This window comes from Sphaerodactylus townsendi, linkage group LG10 (assembly GCF_021028975.2).
Source record: "Sphaerodactylus townsendi isolate TG3544 linkage group LG10, MPM_Stown_v2.3, whole genome shotgun sequence".
NCBI lineage: Eukaryota > Metazoa > Chordata > Lepidosauria > Squamata > Sphaerodactylidae > Sphaerodactylus > Sphaerodactylus townsendi.
In genome coordinates, this window is record NC_059434.1 from 68,300,288 (window position 1) to 68,321,741 (window position 21,454).

The 21,454-nt window shown below is 47.0% G+C and overlaps 1 protein-coding gene across 2 annotated transcripts in view; it reads left to right on the top strand.

The window, feature by feature from the left end:
* Nucleotides 1–753: 753 nt before the first annotated feature.
* PPP3CA (protein phosphatase 3 catalytic subunit alpha) overlaps nt 754–21,454 on the top strand; it is a 210,613-nt gene continuing 189,912 nt past the window's right edge. Inside the window, exon 1 of one of the 2 annotated variants that reach the window (XM_048510194.1) lies at nt 754–1,365. In XM_048510194.1, coding sequence (XP_048366151.1) covers nt 1,308–1,365 — 58 coding nt within the window. In that variant the 5' untranslated portion in view covers nt 754–1,307. The remainder of the gene's footprint in view (nt 1,366–21,454) is intronic. The other variant, XM_048510195.1, reaches the window with a different exon arrangement.

Here is a 21,454-nt window from a genome sequence, read left to right on the forward strand (position 1 = left end):
ATAGAGAGACGTGTCTGGAGCTGCCGCTGCTGCTGCAAGAGACACGCAGGCGCAGCCTTCTTCCTCACCCGGGAGCTTTTCCTGTTCGTTCTGTAGCCAAGCAAGCGGGCTCCGGTGACTGACAAGGCGAGGCCGCCCCCGCCCGCTAAGGAGATGCACCCGCGGGGTGCTGCTGCTGTGGCCTTAGGGACTTGGCAGAGACGATGCTGAACGCATCAGCTCGCCCAGGGAGGCCCGCCAGGCGCAGAGGGGCAGCGCGGCACGGCGGACTCGCCGGGCCCTCCTCTGAAGCCAGCCAGCCAGCCACCCTCCTCCCTCGAGGCTGTCGGTTCCTCCGAGCTGCTCGTTCAACCAAACGCTCGCAAGATGCCACCCCCCTCCCCTCAGCCTTCCCCCGCCCCCTGGCACTGCTGCAATTGCTGCTGGGCTTCTCCCCGAGCAGCAACAGCAGGACTCCCGACAACCAGCCCTGTAAGGTGCGCGCTGGGCGCCCGTGGTTGTGGGCACCTGAGGCTGGGGAGGGGAGGAAGAGGAGGGCGGGCGAAGTGAAAGGAGTTGCAAGGGGCGTCCGCTACCTTGACAGTGATTGGCAGCTCGGCCGGAGCCAATCGCCGCGGCGCTGGCGTTTTGGAAAGCGGGGAGGGTGAGGCTTGGGCGGCGAGGGTAGGCTGCGCTTCTGACTGAGTGCCGTGCGAGTGGTTGGGGCTGCGTGAGTGAAGGGAGAGACCCCGGGAAGGAAGGAGGGAGGGTTGGCGGCGCTGGCGGCGGCGCTGCGAGAGGAGGAGGAGGAGGAGGCGGCAGCGGTGGCGGCTGAGGGGGCAGGAGCAAAGCCGCGGATCCCGTTCAGCGGCAGGAGGAGGAGCAGCGGCGGCGGCGGCTGCTCTGGGCTGTAGGGCTCGTGTGGTTTTGCAGCCGCGTCCATGCTCGCCTTCTAACCTTCCTTTCATTGCACCCCCCCCTTTTTTTTACACTGCAGCCTTTTTTTACACCCCCCCCCCGGTTTATTCTCTTGGCTATTAATCCTAATAAAGGCGAGGCGTGATTGACATCGAGAAGGGGGGTAAAAATCTGGGGGAGGGAGGAGGAGCGGCGGCGGCACCGCAGAAGGCAAAGGAGCAGCAGCGGCAGGAGGCGAGAGGCGTCGAGTGGAGCCGCAGCGGAGCCCTCCAGGACCCGGAGACGTCGCGCGCCCGGCCGGGCTTGCTGCAGCCGCCGCCTCCGCCTCCAGCTTTGTGCCTGGTGCGCGCGAGGGAGAAGAGAGCCGAGCCTCTGCCTTCCTCTCCGCCTGCCCTTCCAGGCTCCTGGACATGTCTGAGCACAAGGCGCTGGACCCGAAGTTGTCGACAACGGAGAGGGTGGTGAAAGGTAAGAGGTGATCGGGGCTGCCCGGGCACAGATGGAGGCAGCCTCCCCCGGCTTTTGCAAGAGACTCCCTCCCCCTTTGCGCCTTTGGGAGGGGGAGAGGGGAGGGAAGGGCGCGCTTCCTCGGGGTGGGGGTGGGGGGTCCGTGTTTATTTCCCCTGCCTGTGGTGGCAAAAGCGGCCAGACTTGTTGAGGAGAAGGGGAAGGGAAGCGGGCGTGCGGGGTGGGACGATGGGGGCGCCGGGAGAAATGTGTGTGGGTTTTTTGGAGGGGAGGGGTTGCCAACGGAGGAGGAGGCAGCTGGCGCCGGTGGTGGGCCTGAGGCGAGGGATTCCTGCCCGTGGGGGTGGGGGGTCTGGGCGCGTGGCGTTGCTGGGCAGTCGTGCCTGCGTGCGGGGTCCCGTTTTATCGCCTGGGGCTGGACTCGAGATCCTGCTGCTGCTGTTCCTTTCTCGCGGTCTTTCTGCCTCGCTACATTGCAGCAGTTTTCCCTCCCTCCTTTTCCCTCCCTCCGTGTGCCTGGAGTGGCTGCACGCGGCTCGCGAGAGGCAGAGTGGGCGGAGGGGGGGGGGTTGGTGGGAGGAAGGAGAAGGAAACCCCCCGCTTTGCGGCTGGAGGATCCGGAGGAGGAGGAGGAGGGAATCGCAGCGGAGCTCCCTTTTCTCTTCCCACCCCCAGTCTTCCCTTCGGGCATTGCCACCTTCCCTGGGACCACCCTGGGGGCGCAGGCGCCGCTGGCTCTGCGCGAGGTTCGGGCCCTGGGAATGCGTCGCAGCTCCCCCACCTGGAGCTCTGCGTGTGTCTCCCGGTTTTGACAGCTGGCTCCCCCCCCCATCCGGTTGCTTTCCGTCCCCCTTTTCTCGCATTACCAATCCGTTTGGCGTGTGCCAACCTAGTGGTGATGGCTGATGCGTGGTGGGGGCAGTAGAGAGGAAGGCCAAGGAGGGGGGTCTTTGCCCCTCCTTTTTGGCCCCCTTCTCTATTTGCAGGGGAGGGGCGCAAGATCCACCTGTGTACGTGCTGATCTTCCGGCTCTCCTCAGCTTTGCCTGGCTGTTCCCAGCCCTTGCTGGTGGGGAAGCAGAGATGAAGCTCTGCAGCAACCGGGGATCCTTTAGGGATCCCACTCTGGCAGGAGCCGGATCCGTACCTTTCATGGGCGAGGAATATGGGTGATTTATCCAAGAACTCCTAACCGTCGGGGTTGAAAGGGATGAGTGCAGATGTACTGCTGCTGTAATCCCTCCAGCAACCAGAGCACAGTTGAGAACAATAAATTGTTTCTTCCATCAGCTCTTTTCTGGATCCTGTTTCTGTCCGTGATCTGCCTCAATTCGACTTAAGCTGTTTAGCAGTCGTGTTTGGCTGGGGTTGCCCGTGAATCTGTGCAAGTGGGACTTTTTGACCGCAGCTTTTAGAATGAGCTGCTAAAGAGAAAAAGCATTCTGAAAGTGCATTGAAAATCCTTTTTCTTTTTAGGGTAGCTGGGTTATGTCTGTGCATTGTGGAAAAAGCTAAAAAATGGCTGTGTGAAAAACAACAGATTAATGTAGTTTTTACCAGTCATCCTTATTCCAAAAGTCCTTCTGGCTTAATGCCTTTTTAGGTCAAGTAAATATGGTTGGAACAACTGTATTTCAGCCCAATTCTAAGTACTTTGAAAAGTAAGTTCCTCTATTTTCAATTGTCATCCAAGTATGAAAGTTTTGAATTGTTAAAAGGGGGGGGGGTTACTTCCTATTGAGGCCATTGGCAAGCTCTTCCATTGGTTTTAATGATGCGGGATTCCACAGCTTCTGATCCTAAGTGCTTTTTAAGGTGTAAAACCTATTGAAATTGGGAAGATTTGAACCAAAAGAAACTGGTGTAGGATCAGCCTATCAAGAGAAAGCTACTACTATAGAAATAGGTTTTTGCTAGTGAGGTTGTTTAAAATACTCTGTTGGGATACAATGTATGAATGGTGTATGCACACTTTTAAGCGAGGCATTTGTGGCATTTTAATTTTGTACATGTTTTTGGAATACAGTTTCAAACAACAGGGGGAAAATATTACTATAATCCTGTGTGGGCTTACTTGAGAGCAAGCTTCAGTGAATGCAATAGGGCTTTCTTCCAAGTAGGCCTCCCGTGGTATCAGTATGTTGGCCACCGGAAACATTTGTCATATCATCTAATGGTGCCCGTTTTGGTTTGGGTATGGTGTCACAATGAGTCAAAGATGTTGAAATATGGTTATGGCTCCCATGTTAGTTTCTTTACTTTTAACAAGCCATAATGCTGCGAAGTGGAGTTGGATTGACAGACTTTTAAGCATTGTGGAGGCTACCATAGTTTAGGAATACATCCTAGAGCAGTGTTTTCCAACCTTTTCGACGTCATGGTACCCTTGACCTCACTCTTCATATCTCACGGTACCCCTGTCATCCTCCCCCCACCTTCCCCTCCCAGTTCCCCTGCTTGCCTCCCCCCACCTTTCCCTCCCAAGGTGAAGGGAAGCACGGTGGGTGGTGTGAAGTGGCTGCTGACTTTGCAGCAGGCCTTGCCCCCTGGGCCAGCTCCACATCCTTGCTGGTGCCGGCAGGAGACACCACAAAAGTGAGGGGGCATTGCCACGGTAGCATTGCCACGGTACCCCTGGGACATGCTCATGGCACCCTAGGGTACCACGGAACCCTGGTTGGGAATCGCTGTCCTAGAGGAATTCGATTTTGGAAAAAAATCTGACTTGACAAGGATGAGGGTTGACTGCTTTAGCATCTGGCTTTCTACTTATCTGCCTGTGAACATCTTAGAGCTGCAATCCTAAATACGCTTTTACTTGGGAGCAAACCCTTTTGAATTCAGTAGTAAACAAATTAAATAAACTTTAGGTCTTGACCAATTACATTTTCACATTAGGACTAGAGAACTCTGTAGTAAATGACCTGAGGTTTTTTGAGAGTGACATGACATTGCAAAAAAAAGGAAGAAAAGAAAGAAAAATGCTAACTTTTTAATCTAATGGTTCATTAAGCTTTCAAAGAAACCAGTATTCATGCCTCATTAACAAGTACATGGCTTCCAACTCTTTTAAGCTTTTGTTGTTATATTAAACATGTTGAGAGTTCCATAGTTTGTTAATCAAGTAGTATCTTGGTCAACTGAATTTTTGACTCCAGCATAAAATACTGTTCAAGGAACAGGACCTGATGTAATTGTGTTCACCATCTTTATTCAGCTGGTCCAGTTGGTGGGAGAGGGGATACATTTTGTCAATAAAATACAGAATAATTTAAGCATTTCACTTTTTAAACTGATCATTTAACAAGTTTGAAAGTATTAAATAGAGAGCCTAGGAAGAATAATAATACTAATACTAGAATTAGAATAGGCCTATTAAATTGCTTAATTTATACTGGTCTAATGCAAAAATGAAGGTAAATTGGAACAGGTTCCCCACTCTGCCCCCGAATCTCATAATATATCAAATGCAGTTTTTCAGCCTTAAAATTCTTGACTCAATATTGAAAAAAATTTAGTTTAGGAATGTGTGTATTGCACCCTGATTCTTTCCACATTTATCAAGTTTCTATTTTTTTAAAATTAAACTGGACTCCAGTACATGTAAGTTGTTTTATTTCTGTTTTGAGTATTTTCCTGAAGATCTGATTTGGAATATTTTTGCATATGTTAACCTGTTCATGGTTGTTGTTTTTCTTTTAAAAAAAATAGGAACATCTTTTTCTAATTCTCTTCCCTCTGCAATTCTTATGTGAACTGTAACAACCTAATTAATGGCATCTAAAATAAAGCTTCTATCAGGTCAAATATTAAGGACGGAGGGGGAAGATGAAAATACAATGTGATCATAAACCAACTTGGCTGTGATTTTTGTGGCTATCTCAGGAGAAAACTGCCCAGGAATTTTCTTGATGCAGAAAGGAGGGAGAAGAAAGTGTTAAGAGATGGTTAACTTTTGAAACTTCACAGTTACCCAGGAGAAGACTGGAGGTGTTTTGTTATAACAGGAATTCATGTTTCAGTGTAACTTCTAGGTAGGCGCTGTTATATAATTGCTAGTGGTGGGTTTGAGGGGGTGAAAAATGCTTGCTTTCTTAAAGATTATGTTCATGACACTCGGTGGATAAATGTGAAAGGTAGGCTGTGTTCAGTACATGATGATGGAAGTAAAAGGTTTTTGTGTGGGGCCCTTCGTGTATTTATAATGGTCTTGTGATATTGGTCCTTTTTTGTATGAATTGTCACCTCTCTCTAATAGCATCCTTTGCATCTTATTGAGTGTAATTTTAAAATATATATTCCTGAAGATATTGGGCAGTGGTGGTGCTAAAGCAGTTGGAGGGAGAATTTAGTGTGTTGTACAAGATCATTGTGGAAACATTACTTCATAGTAATTTTCTTTCTTTTTTTAAAAAAAATAGAAGGCATCTTTAGAATGTGGTTTATCCTTTTCCTCAAGCACTTAAAATACATTTTGCATCACGGCATTGAACATCCTGGGTTTTGTTTTCAAGCAAGACTCTAACCTCCCTCCCACTTTATATCCTGAGGACATACATAAAGGGGCAGAGGCACTGGAGGAGGATTATTTAATGCAGCAGTGGCAATTCTCTTTTTCTTTTAAATCCCAACTATGTTAAGTAGAATTCCTTTGCAGAAATGCGATTGGAGATGGGATGGGATTTATTTATTTCAATTTATGGCTCTTCCCTCTTACAGATGGTGGTTGATGTGAAATCTGTGTGGGTTTTTTTCAGTGAATAAGGTATCTGTTGCATGTTCAAGTCAAGCAATTAAAACCATGGTTTGGTGTGTTAGCCATAGTTTGAACTTCCAGACATTCAGTTAGACTTTCTATGCTTTTTTTGTCTACTTTGTTGTATAAATGTAGCATGGAAACTGGAGTTGGAACAGTTGTAGCTAAATCCAGTTTGTGTATTCATTCACTGTATCTGTCCATATAAAGGACAATAGTTTGCCAAACCATGGTTGTGAATCTAATTTGCTGGTTGATTAGAAACCATTCTATGTCAGTGTATTTTATTACAGCTTCTTTAACAGTGGTTTCCTAGGAGCAGCAGTGGCATAGTGGTTAAGAGCAGGTGTACTCTAATCTGGAGGAAGTGGGTCTGATTCCCCCTCTGCCATCTGAGCTGTGGAGGTTTATCTGGGGAATTCAGATTAGCATGTACACTCCAACACACGCCAGCTGGGTGACCTGGGGCTAGTCACAGTTCTCTTAAGCTCGCTCAGCCCCACCTACCTCACAGGGTGTTTGTTGTGAGGGGGGAAGGGAAAGGAGTTTGGAAGCCCCTTTGAGTCTCCTATAGGAGAGCAAGGGGGGATATAAATCCAACTCTTCTTCTTCTTCTTCTACTTGGTGTGGTGTCTGATTGGCCAAATAAGTTTAATGTTTGTATTGGAAATTGAAAAAAGTATATGCAAACAAACAAAAAATGACAAAAAACTGTCTTGCTGTCTTTGATTCTTAGCACCATAATGAAAATATACATGTTTTTGGATTCATGTAGCACTGAAACTTACCCAGGGTCAAAGAAGTACTTCAGTTTCCGCTTTCTTCTGAATAACACGCAGTGGGTTGGTGGCTGATTAAATCACCTTGCCACATGACGAATTCTTCTAAGAAAGTGTATTCAAATAATTACAGAAGTTCTTCTGAAGAAGCTGTCTGGTCTACTAGACTGCTAGATCTAGAGCAGCAGCCTTTTGCATAACTTTCTTTTGAAATCTGGCCATTGGTGAATGTAGGTTTGAACTGGTGTAGTAGTATACAACTTGTTGTAGTAGCATCTATAAAGTTCTTTGTTTTGCATTTTAATTACATGACTGTTTGATTAAACAGAACAGAGCTTCATGATATAGTTATTTTGTGGCCCGCTTTTCAGTAACGGTGGCTAGATCCAACCAGCTATTCTTTTTAGTCTTTCTCGATTCCTCTCCTTATTGTGGCCCTTCTCTTGCATGACCTTTGCTCATGCAGGTCCTATGTTCCCTAGCATAACTTTTTTGACGGTTGGAAGGCTCCCCTCTCTTTACTGACAGAAAAGCAGATTGGATCTGACCCCTTTGCTTATAAATTGTACCAAAATCTAAGTGGTTGTACCTTTAAAAGTGAGAATATTAAAATAAACTTTACAGCACCGTATAAGATAGCTCCAATAATCTGTTAACTGGCTGATAGTTTATCAGTTTTGTACACTGAATGAAGTGTAAGAACATCCTGAACTACACAGCAGATGGTAGGGGGATGAGCTTTTAATATGTTCTTCCTCCTCTTTGCTGAGAGGACCCATTTATGTAGGCACACAACCATTGGCTCAGTGTTGTCTTAAATGCAGTATTTTTACCCACCTCTCCCCCACATTGAGAAACATGAAATTCTGACTTGGTCATAGCAAGTAGAAAAGCCATAGTTTTTTTTTTGTAAATTCTCTTTTTCTTTTCTTTTTTAACTGAAACTTCTGTGCAGCTGACATTTTGGTGGTAACATAAATATGTGCTAACAAATATCTGAACCCCAGCAACAGTCCTAATTGTTGGTATGTTACATTTTAAAAAACTGGATAAACAAATAATCATTGTGAACACCAGTCTTCAGTTGAACATTCAGCACTGGGAAGAGGAGAATTCATGGGACAATTATGATATAGAAACTGGGATTCCCAGGGTCCTTGCTGGGTATTTTGCAAAACCGCCTTTTTGATACAGTGAAGTGAATCCAGCTTTAAAAGCAGTGATAGTTGTGTTCACTAAGGAAATATTGCTGGCAGTAGTTCATATATGCTTAAGTCCCATGCAGGTTACAGAATGTGTTCTGTAGTGGTGTAGGAGGTTAAGAGCTCGTGTATCTAATCTGGAGGAACCGGGTTTGATTCCCAGCTCTGCCGCCTGAGCTGTGGAGGCTTATCTGGGGAATTCAGATTAGCCTGTACACTCCCACACACGCCAGCTGGGTGACCTTGGGCTAGTCACAGCTTCTCGGAGCTCTCTCAGCCCCACCTACCTCACAGGGTGTTTGTTGTGAGGGGGGAAGGGCAAGGAGATTGTAAGCCCCTTTGAGTCTCCTACAGGAGATAAAGGGGGGATATAAATCCAAACTCCTCTCTTCCTTCTTCTCCTGCTCCTCTTTCTCCTTCTTTCTCCTTCTTTCTCCTTCTTCCTTCTTCTTCCTTCTTCTTATGTGGTATAGGGGATATCCATGTGCTAGAGTGAACCATTGGATTGTTGAAGGCACTGGGTGACATTTTTTGGGCCTCTGTGATCTGAAAGAGTGCTCAAGAACACAGTCAGACTCTCCTGTGGAAGATTAGTAACACAGGGTAATCTGTATTCGATGGAAATCTGTCTACAGTTGTAAGCTTTTTTACTGAGATGTCCCATCCAAGAAATGTGGGTTTCCCCTGAATACAATTTGAATACCACTGCCCTATGGAAGTGGGGTTTCCCTCTTCCAGTGGCAGCAAAGACAATGGGCAGGAACTGTGACTTTCTCCTCATCCAGTCCTCTTTGTGCATTCTGACTCCTTATTACCCAGGCACACCTTCCCAATTGGCAGTGAATTGAGTGATTTCATATTGACATGTTTTAAGATTCGGGTATTTCCAAGCTGAACTTGTTGAATTCCCACTGGTTTCAGTGGAGCTTCAGCATGCTTAAATTGGGCTGATGACACCCACTTATTTTAATCATTTCTGTATCACTTTTCATTGTGTGAAAAGCTATACGATTACTTTGGTTCTACTAGTGAGTTGTAGCCATGCACTAAGTTTCGTTACACAGTGGGAATGTAAGAGCCAGACTACTTTCCCCTTTTACTAGATTGTGGTTTGCTCTTCTTCATAATCTAAGTCAAGGCAGCTCTGAAGCAAAGAGCAAATGCTGGTTTTTTCTGGTGGTGCTGTATGTGTTGAAGGAACGGAATGCTTATTATTATTATTAATTGCCCACCCTTGAAGTGCGGTGTACAAATATACATTAGGTTATTCTGCATGCCTGTCAGTTAAAAGATACAATGCTTGCTCTTGCAGCAACATCAGTAGATTAATTCAGAATCTTAGAACTGAGTAGTCCTCTGCTTACCCCTGCCAAAAATCTTAAGGATTGCTTTTCCTGGGTTTAAACAACATATCTGCCAAAGGGCTATATCACAGTGGTGGGCTTCAGCAGGTTCGCACCACTTCAGCAGAACCAGTTGTTAAAATGGTGCTTGTATGCAACCAGTTAAATTATTCGAATTTCACCACTGGATCCGGTTGTTACATTATTTGAATCCCACCATGGCTATATGATATTGAGACTGTGAAGAAAATAAGTCGGTAAGGTTCTAGATTTGGCAAGAGTTGTTGTAGTGGTGCTGTAACCTGGGCTCATTCCGCACATGCAGAATAATGCACTTTCAAACTGCTTTCAGTGCTCTTTGAAGCTGTGCAGAATAGCAAAATCCACTTGCAAACAGTTGTGAAAGTGGTTTGAAAATGCATTATTTTGCTTGTGCGGAAGGGGCCCTGGATTGCTTAGGTGGTTGCTTAGGTGGCTAATATAATCCATAGAAATGGAATGTCCAGTTCAAAGAAAATATGACAAATACCCATTTAAAAACATGCATAAGTATTACTCACAAACTTAGACATAATTAGGCAGAGTTCCTGGTTAATTTCAGTTAGAGCTGATTTGATAGAAGGGAATTTTTGAGACACGCCAATCATCAACAGGAAGCACTCCATCTCAAAACGTGGCTAGATTTTTCTTCTGTAATCGCGCTCTCACTCTCAATAGACTTCCTTTTTCCAAAGTGGTGATGGCACATAACCAAAAGTTGAATAGTTTTTATTGGGAGCATTGGAGATGCCTCATTCATTGAGATTGCTCTTAGGAGGGAGTGTCACCACAGATAGCATTAAGAACATAAGAAGGGACCTTGTGGATCAGATCAAAGATCCATTGTTTTCTCTCCTTCAGTAACCGACTAGATGCCCTTGGAGATCCTATGAGTAGTACACGGATCGCAAAGCTGCCTCTTATTGTTACTCTATATCAACTGGTACAAACATGGAGGGTCCCAAATGATAGAATACCATGAATTTCTCAATCCTGGTAATTTAGCTAGCCATAAGAACATGAAAAGGATTCATCATAAGATTAGTAGATGTTCTCTCCAAGTATTTTTGAGGGGAAATGGAATATTTCTGACCCCCTTAAAAGCAGTGCTTGCAACCCTGGAAACCACTTCAGTGGGAGATGACTAAAGCATGTGCTTTTGTTATTGTGTTGACGTGGGCTTGGAGGCATATACATTTTGTTAGATCCCGTTTTTTGAATCTTGGTCTGCAGAAGTGTTCTGTGCAGATATATTGCCCAATTTTTCTCTTCTCCCTTCACCCTAGCCAATTAAAGCTAATTTCTCATGTCGCCTGTGTAATTGCTGCAGTTGCCATTACGCTGAAGTGTCTTTCGTTTTAACCCCCTTTAGCATGTAAACATGCAGTTCTGGGAATGTAAAAAAAAGCCTGCTAAATTCATGCCATTTGGTACAAGCTTATTATTTGCAGTTAGAATTATCCACTTGTTCTTAGTTGCAGTGTACAGTAGAAAGTAGTCGCCGCATAACTGTTTTCCATTACTTCGTGTATGAGTAGTATTTATAGGTACCAAAGTCACAAATTGCCCACTTCCTTATTGTTTGGCACATGTGCAGAAGAGGAGAACATCATGAGATGCATGAGCTCATCATGCTACGTGCGGAGAGGAGCGTAAGCGTCTGAGCCTAATCCTCACCTGGGGGCAAGACCATTGTCCCTGCGCCCGGTGACTGAGCCAGACAGTTCACGACCCGTGACTCATAGGGGGATGAGGAGTGGGGGTGCGGTGCGACCAGAAGGCCGGGTGAGGAGCGTAGGTGTTCCAGCTCGACCACGGTGCTGCTGGGTCAGCGGTGCATTACTACATCTCCTCCTTTACATTTTAGAAGGGAGGCCGAATTGCTAAGGGGCGATTTAGGGGGACGCTTGTCTCCTCCGCTGTTTGGTCAAGTTGACCGAGCTGCTTGTGCAACATTAGAACTTGGTTGCGGGGCAGGGGAAAGTCGAGGGGCTTGCATGTTACAGGCAATATTAGATACATTGAACGAAACAAGACCCGACGATGAGGCATACAATCAAACCAATGCAGAGCTGTATGATAGCACTCAACCATCCTCCCGGCAGCCAGCTCCAGAGGGCTGACCACCAATTGGGCAATACATCATACTTTAAACTGGATACAACCTTTTGTAATTCACTGACTTTCATATGAATCAATTGGGAGTTATCAGAAAGATTAAAACAACACATATTACGTACATTCTCACAACCTTGGTGATGTAATAACAATAAGTAATCAATAGCGGCACGATTATCTAGGGTCAGGCTTGACGAAGTTCCTGCTGCCCGGAACCAGAGCAATGGAGGTAGAGTTGATGGACTTCGCGAAGGGCACAGGCCAGCCGGCCAATAGTCTTAAAGATTGTAAGAAGCGAACCGGGGACTCCCACTAGGGGAAGTTGCGAGGGAGACGAACTCCGCTTCGGAGAGGGCGCCAGACCGCATCCGGCAAGAGGGGTCGAGGGGCAGAGTGGAGCGGCGGCGGCGGCGCTCGGGCTCTTGGGGTGGAGCCTGAGGCAGGACGATGGTGAGGCGACTAAGGCAACAGAGAGTCCCGGCAGAGAGCCGAGCAGGGATGTAGCTGAAAGTTCTCTCCCCGCAAGTCCAGAACCAACCCTTCTGGAGCAAGATGTTCCAATGTCCTCTGTGTGTGCTGCAGTTCCAGTTGGCCGAACCGGTGAATGGGCCCGGGTCGGTTCCTCGTCCCGCCGCGCCCGGAGATGCGGGAGCAGGTGTTGGACCTGCGTGATTAGTGACAGTCTTGGTGACAAGGGAGAGAGCGCCGGCCGGGAGGGTTTGGACGACGGGTCCCCAGTCAGCGCCCATAGAGCAATTTGATGGATGAAGCATTCATAAAGGGGCTTAAGCCAGACTCCGCTAGGAAGTCTCCGGGGGCTTTGCAAACGGGGAGCAGGCAGGAGCTGGAGGTACTGGCCCAGGCAGAAAGATGAGGCGTTGGCAGCGGCAGCAAACTGCTCCCAGATGTTGGTTCAGGAAAGATTGCCATCGGTAGGAGGCAGCAGAGCAGGCAAGGATGGTGGCTGCCGAAAGTTGTGGGTGATGATCGCAAAGAGGCACAGCCGCAATAGAGTTCTCGAAGGTGTTTCGGGGTGGCCTTGCTGGCGCAGCAGCTCTTGAGCTTGGCTGGCGCTTTGACGCTTCCCGCGGTCATCCTGGCCCTGGACCGTCTGAAGGCGTCGGCGTCGGCGTTCCCGTTGAGGCCGCTGGGCTGGATCCTTCAGGAGAGATGTGTTCCATCTCTCTGGATAGAGTTGGTTTCCTCCCGGCGCCATTCCATGGGCTGGCCCGTCCATGGCGCAGTCGGAATCCACAGGAGCCTGTAGGAATAGGGACTGAAACACACCCCTTCCCCCAGGTTGAGGGTGGGTCCCGCCAGGCTCGGTTCTAGAGCGGGTGGCGGGAGATCAAGATCGAGTTTTTTATTCGAGTTAGAGTTTAATGTGTGAGGCTATTTTGCAGACTGCGTGTAGTGCAATTCTGCTGGGGGGCCGCCTATCCCTCTTTCTTAAAATTATATGACAGAGAGGGCGGGGGGGTGGGCGGACCCTGGGGGAATTGTGGGTATGCATGCTTAATCAGTAGCACGAAAGGGGCTTTCGGAGCTCTTTTGGGGGGATGGGTGCGTCAGGGGAACAAGGCATTCAGGCGGTTGAAGGCAGAGGACTCCACATGCAGAGGGGGGGTTTTCCTTGTAAAGGAAATGTACTTACCGTGACCTTGGTGCTGGATGGTGCTAAAATTTTGTGATAGAATTATCTTGGAGAAATGCCATGAAACCACTCCTTAAGGGGCGGTTTCGGCCAAGCGTCTTAGAACTGATGATGGGGCTATAATGCCATCACCACTGGAGGCTCCCAAACTGGTTTGTGGGTTAATTTAGTACGGCAGCCTCCTTTTTAAACTGGGGCCTGTCCTGGCAGTGCTGCGGTATCAGGACGGGCCCAGATTTTAATCCAGGGAGGGCCAGTCAGCCAATTGGCCCTCCCGCCTCTACTGGTTGAAAGACAGAGGGAAAAGGAAGGAGAGAGAAGGGGGTAGTTTCCTGCGGAAGTTCGAAGGCAGTTCGGAGGTACAATCGGGATTAGTGATCTGTGCGATGGATTTATCCATCCCAGACTAAGGTCGTTTTGACCTGGCTCATGAGGTCTCTTCCCCAGAGATTAACATGGATGTCCAAGATGATGGGACGTACCGTGAGCTGTCGCTCCAGTCCCGGGCTGTGGACCGTGAGCGGGCGGACGCTCCGTCTCGCGGTTTGTTTCCCCCGATGTGCGGGCAGGCCTCGGTCGGCCACTGGTCAGGCCACCTCGGCTGCCGTCTGAGCGACAGTCACATCAGCCGTGTCCACCAGGCCCTTAAACATGCATCCCTCTATGGCGAAGCTCCAGGTACGGGCGGGAGCTTCCGATGGGTGTTTCCACCACCGCGATGGTGGTGCTGGCTGCGCCATGTTGGCTGCCGGGGCTTGTCGCCTTTATTGGGTCGGCAGCGGGCAGCGCATGGGGCAGGAGGATCAGCTGTGCGCAGCTGGTTCCGATGGGCAACTCCCTGCGTGGGATGTTCGTCCAGATCTGGAAGTGGATGCTGGGTCCCTGGTGCGTGGAGTCGATTACTGGAATGATGAACACTCCCTGCTCAGCGGCGGAGGCCTTAGGCAGCACCAATAATAGTCGGTAGGCAAATTGCGCCATACTGGGTTAGGCGACAAAAGGACCTCGTGGGGGGAACTTGAAGGAAGCCGGGCTACAGATGCTGCGTGGCGAGATGCCACGAGTGGGGAAGCGGTTTGGGGCGTCAGGCCTTGGTGTCTGGGTCTGTTCCTAATATTCTCCTCCTTGATCCTGGGCTGAGGCAGCGCCGGAAGCGGATTTCCGGCGGGCAGTCGCTTCTCCAATGGAAGCCTCTCTGGCACCGTGGGCACGGGTCTTGGGCGGCTGCTCCTCCTGGGGAGGACCCTCCGTCGGTTATAAAGAGCTACGGGCTGCCACCACATTCGCTCCGGTATCGGGTCTACGCCAGTTAAAGCAATCATCCTGAGGCTGTCCCTGGCGGTGGTGAAGTGCTGCGGCGAAGGAGGCTAAGCGGTGGAAGATCCGATGTCCTGGCCAGAAGCTTTAAGCATATTCGGCCAGTTAAAGAGTCTTTGCCCAGGCCGTGATAGCTCTCACGGCCTCCGTGGAAGCGTTCTCCTTAAGCGAGCGCATGAGGCTTCGTTTTGGAGCCTCTTGGCTATCTACCTGCCTCTTAGCGCTTCCTGGAACTTATTCACAAACTTCGGCGCATAGGGCTCTTAGGGCGCTGCGTATAGGCGGAGAAATATAATAATAGGCTACAGCCAGAGGTAGGGACCTTGAACCAAAGCGCCTTATACTTGCCGCTCAGAAGCGACGTAAAGGAAGTGGCCTCAGGCGGGTGTCGGTGTTAGGGTTACTGAAAGGACATCAAAGCCGTAAAGCAATGTGATTAATGAAATGCGGGCGACTGCCCTGTACAAAGCATTGCTGGCGGGACTTCGCTCTCCAGATCACAAATTGTGCAGGAGCTCCAGAACATCGCGAGGAAGGTGGTCTTCCGGTCGTCGGAACCATTAAGTGATTCCTGCTGATTGCCTCTAGCATGCCTCTCCGCGTAGGGGCTGAAGTGATTTCTCGTCCGCGTAAACTGCGAACTCAATTAGGGATGTTATGGCAAAAGAATTTTCGACAATAGCCGAACAATGCCATCCTCCTCGGTGTCGCAATGAAATGGGCCGAGGCTATCGCGAGAATATCGGCGCCGTCTTCCGTCAGGTTTCTTTCTTTGCACCAGATCGTGGCTAATACGCTCTGCGGTTTTGAAAACCTCGCCAAATTCACGGTAAAACAGCCAGTCGCGGTGGCCGGAGAAAATGAAGAAGCTGAACAAGAGGCGGCGGCTGGCAGGCGGCAGGAGGAATTTGAAAGGCCGGGAGGAGCAAAAAAGAGGGCAAAAAGGAGGACAGGCGTCAATTAAGCGGATAGAAAATTCGGGGTTGAGTGAAGGTGAAAAGATCCGAAAGGGAGTACCTGGCAGGGGCCATAGGTCTGCAGGCTGATGGCGACATGGCGGTATCTCCCGTCAGTAGCAGTGACATCGGCGTCACGAGCTCGCAATGCGAAGAGTGCGTACGATGTTCCCAGTCCTTAGATTCATCCCCCCCTCTGGGTACCATGGACGTGGGCTTCAATCTCCTCAACCAATTGCGCAGCTCCTTCTCTTCACGGGGACCCTGCGCATTTACTTCGCGCTTTCAGTTAGATCAGCGTGCTTGTCATAAGCCTGCTCCCATACTCACCGGTTATTCCGTCGGGCGAGAATTACAGGGGCGTGTCTCAGATCGCCGATCCAGAGGACGAAGCGATGCGGCAGCGGTGGTCCCTGGATGCGCCCGATCCAGCGGACTTGATGTCATGTTGTGACCTTTCTGACGGTGAGCAGGGTGGAGTTGAGGATTCCCGAGGGTTTCGGCACCAGCTTGTAGTCGACCCACGTGGTCAAGCGCAAACGAAGACGAGGCGGAGATAACATCTGGTGGAGATCGCCAGCAGCGGGAGCGTGGAGGTTCGTTCATGAGTCTCCAGCGTGCTGGTTCCTGGCACCTTTATTGCTGATTCTATCGGTGTAGAAGGGAGGCAATTCGGGAGGTCGGAAGATCATCATGTGATGCGTCTCACCTGGCTTCTGGAGGAAGCGTAAGCGTCCTGAGCCTAATCCTCACCTGGGGGCAAGACCATTGTCCCTGCGCCCGGTGACTGAGCCAGACAGTTCACGACCCGTGACTCATAGGGGGATGAGGAGTGGGGGTGCGGTGCGACCAGAAGGCCGTAGGAGCGTAGGTGTTCCAGCGCTCGACCACGGTGCTGCTGGGTCAGCGGTGCATTACTACAGTGACCCACTCCCACATCGAAGTATAGTGTGCAGATTAACTGCAAACTTTTGACTTCTTCCAAAATGACTTAAAACATATTTTTGTGTGGTCTTCTGTTTCCTTCCCCTTTGTACTTAATATTTAGCTAGATGAGGTGTTCTGAGGATCTTAAAAAATTGTGCTTGCTGTTTTGTGATATTGTGGGTGGTCTTAATTTAAAAAAATGTATTTTGGATTTCCCCCAGGATCAACACAGCTACCTTCTGTTTTTGTTCATGTGGATTAAGCTTCACTGAATCTAGTTTCATCTAATATGTACATCCTTAGGATATAACAGAGTAGTATTAAGTAATTGCTGCTTAAGGACTGTGACCTTTTTAAAGTGGCTCATCCCATTTTTGTCGTTGAATGGACTACAAAACCTCTCAAGCCTTGCCAGCTTCACTACCACCACTCTTCTCAGAGGCTGAGTCAAACCACTGTGGAGCCAACTGGGATGTCGCAGTTGTTTGGGTAACTTTGCTGGCTTGTCCACCTCTGAAGGCCTCATTATCAGTACTCTAAGCAGGCCTACCGGGGCCACTGAGAAAGGTGGAAGGGAAGCTGCCAAGGCTGAAGAAGCCTACTGGAATATTGCTGTTGTCATGGTGACCCTAGAATTCAGGCCAGTGTCTCAAGCCTTGGTGGTACCACCACTTCCCTCTCAGCAGGCCAGACATACTCACTACGAGAAGTCTGCCAGAGACCTGTGGTCACTACTGAGTGTTTGCTGTGGATGTTAGCTCAGTTTATTACTTGGAAAGGAAGAGGATATTGCTCAGGCTAGCCTGATTTTGTCACATCTCAGACATGAAGCAGGGTTGGGCCTGGTTGAGAGACCACCAAGGAAATCTAGGGTCATTACACAGGCAATGGCAAACTACCTCTGAATATCTCTTGCCTTGAAAACTCTATGAATTGACAGCAGTTTCCACTACCAAGGAAGAAGTATTTTTTGCCATTTCCTCATAGGAGCCTCCTCTGGAGGTAGATTGGAGGGTAAAACTTGAAAAAGTACACCATCTCCTTTGAAGACATCCCTGAACAGTTGATCTTCATTCTGAGTTATTAGCTCTTGCTGTTGCTAGGACAATAACCAAAACTGAGCATATGCTGATCTGCGGAAATGATTGTTCACTGTTAAATCATATGAGGTTCTAGCATTTTATGTTCTTGATAGGGAACAGAATAGAATTGCTCTGCAGATGTGCAATGTAGGGTAAAATACATTTATCAGTGGATTTGAAATCAAAAAGTGTGAGAAGCACTGACTTAGGAATCAATTTGGATAATTTGTACTGAAAGTAATAGAAGGTTATTTTGTACTGGACTCTTTCAGCTTCTGCATTCTTCAGACTATTTATTGCATTTAATTATGGCTGGAAAAAATAAAGCTTCTAAGTGTAAAAGGTTGGTGTCTGGATTTATTTATTTTGTAGTTTTTGTGCTTATATATTTCAGGGTGTTTTTTTTAACAAATTCAGCTTGTAATTGATAGTATTTGAGCATTATTCAAACATGAGTATTATTCAAACATGATAAAGTAAGATCAGAACTATGTTACTTATAAATCATGTTGAAGCTATATTAATTGCTCTTTTATATCCTTCAAGAAATTTCATAAAGACGAATGAAGCCGCAGTTTGCAAAGGTGCCTTCTAGTTCAAGGCAGAATATACCAAGTATGTTATATATGTGGTTACATGATCAAAGATTTTTACGAAATAGGTTTTGCTTCTTATGGCAAACAGCTTCTGAGTTTTTGATTACCTTTTATGGAAAAAGAACAAATAAAAGACTTTATGACTTTATGCAAAAGTCATGCAACAGTTTTATGACTTTATGTAAATAGTAGGGAATTAAAATATAGTATTTTTAAATCATATCTGTGGAACTGGAACCATCGAAACATGGAGATCATTGCAATTACCTTTAAACAAAACAAAACTAGAGGACCAATCTGACTGAACTGATTCCTTGACCAGCATTTCTTGCTGTTCTCAAGTCTATTGTTACAAGCATTGGCAGATTCTCAGTTGTGTGCAGGTATTGAGACTTGTATTATTGCAGGAACTTATAGGGTGGGATCCAGCCACTGAAAAGGTCGGTCAAGAGAGGACCCTCTTTCCTTTTTCACTACAAGAAAAATTGGTTGGATCCAACTTATAATCTCTCTCTGTGCAACCTCTAAACCATGTGGAGAAGGTAGGCTTCTGAACTTTCTTGTACCTCCAGGCAATGAGGTCAGACCTTGTGCTGCATTTTGTCTGTTTTTTAAGATGGAACAACAGTTTTGAGTCTCACACAGAGGGACCACATTGGCACAGAGAAGTTGTATTGTGTTCTGTTGTTTGAAATGGTTGGGTGATAACACTGATGAGTAAAATGTGTAACCCCGGGATTCATATTATTTTAGTACATTGGCCTTGCTCTTCTCTCCATTTACTGGGCCATTGATTATTACTAAGTGTAGTTTGCAGATTAGTGTCTTCTCTGCCTTGCAGATTAATCTATATCAAACCTGTTAACATCTTTCTGGAGAGGCCTAATAACAATCCTGTCTTCTGATAAGGGACACTAGCATGATTATCTTTCTCCAGAGGGTTCTTTATTCTACCTGTGGAGGTAACATATGCATTTTGCAGCAGTTTGGGCTTTGTCTATTTTGGACAAATTGATGGCCCTGCTGCCATAGATAGGATTCAGCTCAGTGTCCTTAACTGGCGACCCAGAAAAGCACAACTGCATCGTTCATGCTATAAACACCTTCTAAATATCTGAACAATCAAACTAGTTCCTTGTATAAGGGTTTTGAGCATTTTCTCCAGTGTTCCCCCCATCCAAAAATATTGGCCTTCTGTTGCCTCCCAGGATCTTCACAACATTTCTGATAGCATTATCTGCTAGATTATCTGAGGTAATCAGGTTTGTACTTGTGTCCATACCTGGATGATATCCTCACCATGTCTCCCTCCCTGGAAAATTGACAGATGTTTCCACGTACTATAATATCCAGCAGTAGTTTTGCAGGAACGAAATACTTTTAACAGAGGTTTGATCCTCTCATTCCAGATGATTTTGCACACAGGTATGCATGAATACACAGGGATTCAAGGCTCTCTATCAGAAGTGAGATTAGAAGTTCCATTTACTCTGGCAAAGAAGCAGACGTCAACAAAGTATCTGAAACCCGTATCCTTCTGCAGTTTCTCTGGTATGATGGTTTGAAGCATACGAGTCTTCCTCTGGGTTCTAGGACTCTTTAGTAATTTTGATCCCCTTTAGATCCAGATTTTTGTCCACTGTCCTGACATATTTGGTTTCTAACATGGTCAGACTTACTAACAGGGAGCCAATGAAGGATTTCTTGGCTGCTGTTGCAAGCTAGAGAGGATGGGAAATCATTTGCAATGATACAGTTGCCAGGGGATCTGGTCCAGATTGCTATCAGTGCAAACCTTCTTTAGCTTAGAGCTATGCAGTTTGCACTCTTTACCGCCCAGGCTGAGGGACTATCATGTTCTAGTTAGACCTGACATCAGTGTAAAGACCTGTTGAGCTGTCAAGATCTTCTCTGATCACTGGGTAGAGAAACAGCTTTGTTTGGTCTCAGCATCTCAAGGGTAATCTGAATGTTAGAACTGTTATGAGGTAGATGACTGTCTGGGCGATGAACCAAGAGGTTCTTCCTTTAGATATAAAGATGATTAATGACAACTGAACTTGATCTGTTTGTCTCCTATCACAACAAATGGGTCTCAAGTTTCAGAAGGAGGCTGTTAGATATGGAAGGAGAGTCAGTTGAGCTTTGATCACAGTGGCGTTCAGAGGGAGGGAGAAGTATGCCACTCATGTACCCCTCATCTCCCAGACTGTAAACACAGAGACACTGTGGAAATCATTTATATAGTCTAAAGCATAAAGTGGAGAGGGAGAAATAGCTATGAAAATAGCCCTCCTCCTGTTGGCCTTCACTGAGATCAGGTCTACCTGGGCACTGTGCAGGGTGAGTCTGAATATGTTTGTTTAAAATAAATTGACTGTAACATCTTAAAGATGGTGAGCTAGTAACCTGAGCCAATCGTGTAGCACTTTTGAAGAGAGTTACTGTAACTACTTGTATGTAAGAACCACCCAACACCAGCCTATTGTTTATTAATATGTGTTCCTCTGCCAAAATTTTCTTTGTTCATGTAAATAAAATCTTTTTCCATCATTTAAATTTTAAATGTCTCTAGTGCCTGCTTTTTATTTTCTGACAGAAGGAAAAGGAATTATTTTTGTCTTCCTGAGCAGCTGAAGAACATTTTTACTTGGGTGCTGTGTGGTTTCCGGGCTGTATGGCCGTGTTCTAGCAGCATTCTCTCCTGACGTTTCGCCTGCATCTGTGGCTGGCATCTTCAGAGGATCCTCTGAAGATGCCAGCCACATACAAATATCTAACATCTGCTGTGAAGCTCTACAACAAGTATTCAGGCTTGAAAGCCTTCAACAATACATTGAACATTTTTACTGTTTATTATAAAGGTGGGAGAACACAAAGTGAACAGAAATAAAGTGAAATCACCATGTTCATGCTACTCCATCACAATAGTAACAGACTGAAGGGCTGCTCAGGCAAAGCTTAGTTGACAGTTGGAACATTAGGAGAGAACATCTCAGGACACTAGTGGGCAGAGCGAAGGTGTTTGGGAGTGCAACAGTAAGTATGGGGAGAAAATGAAAATGGGGTATCAAGTATGTTTTCTTCACTGCGTCCAACCCTACTTAATAGTGTGTATTAAGGTGTTTTGTTCATTCTAGCAAAATAAAAAATTATCAGGCCCCTATTCATTCAGTTTTCTGCTGGTCATCTGTAAGCTTCTGAAATAGTGGGTGACTAGATACCCAAGATATTTGGGTATTGTTTTGAGTTGCTTCAGTGCCCTCTTGCATCGCTTCATGGAAGTGAATAGTTTCTTTGTGAGTAGAATTGTGGTGATCA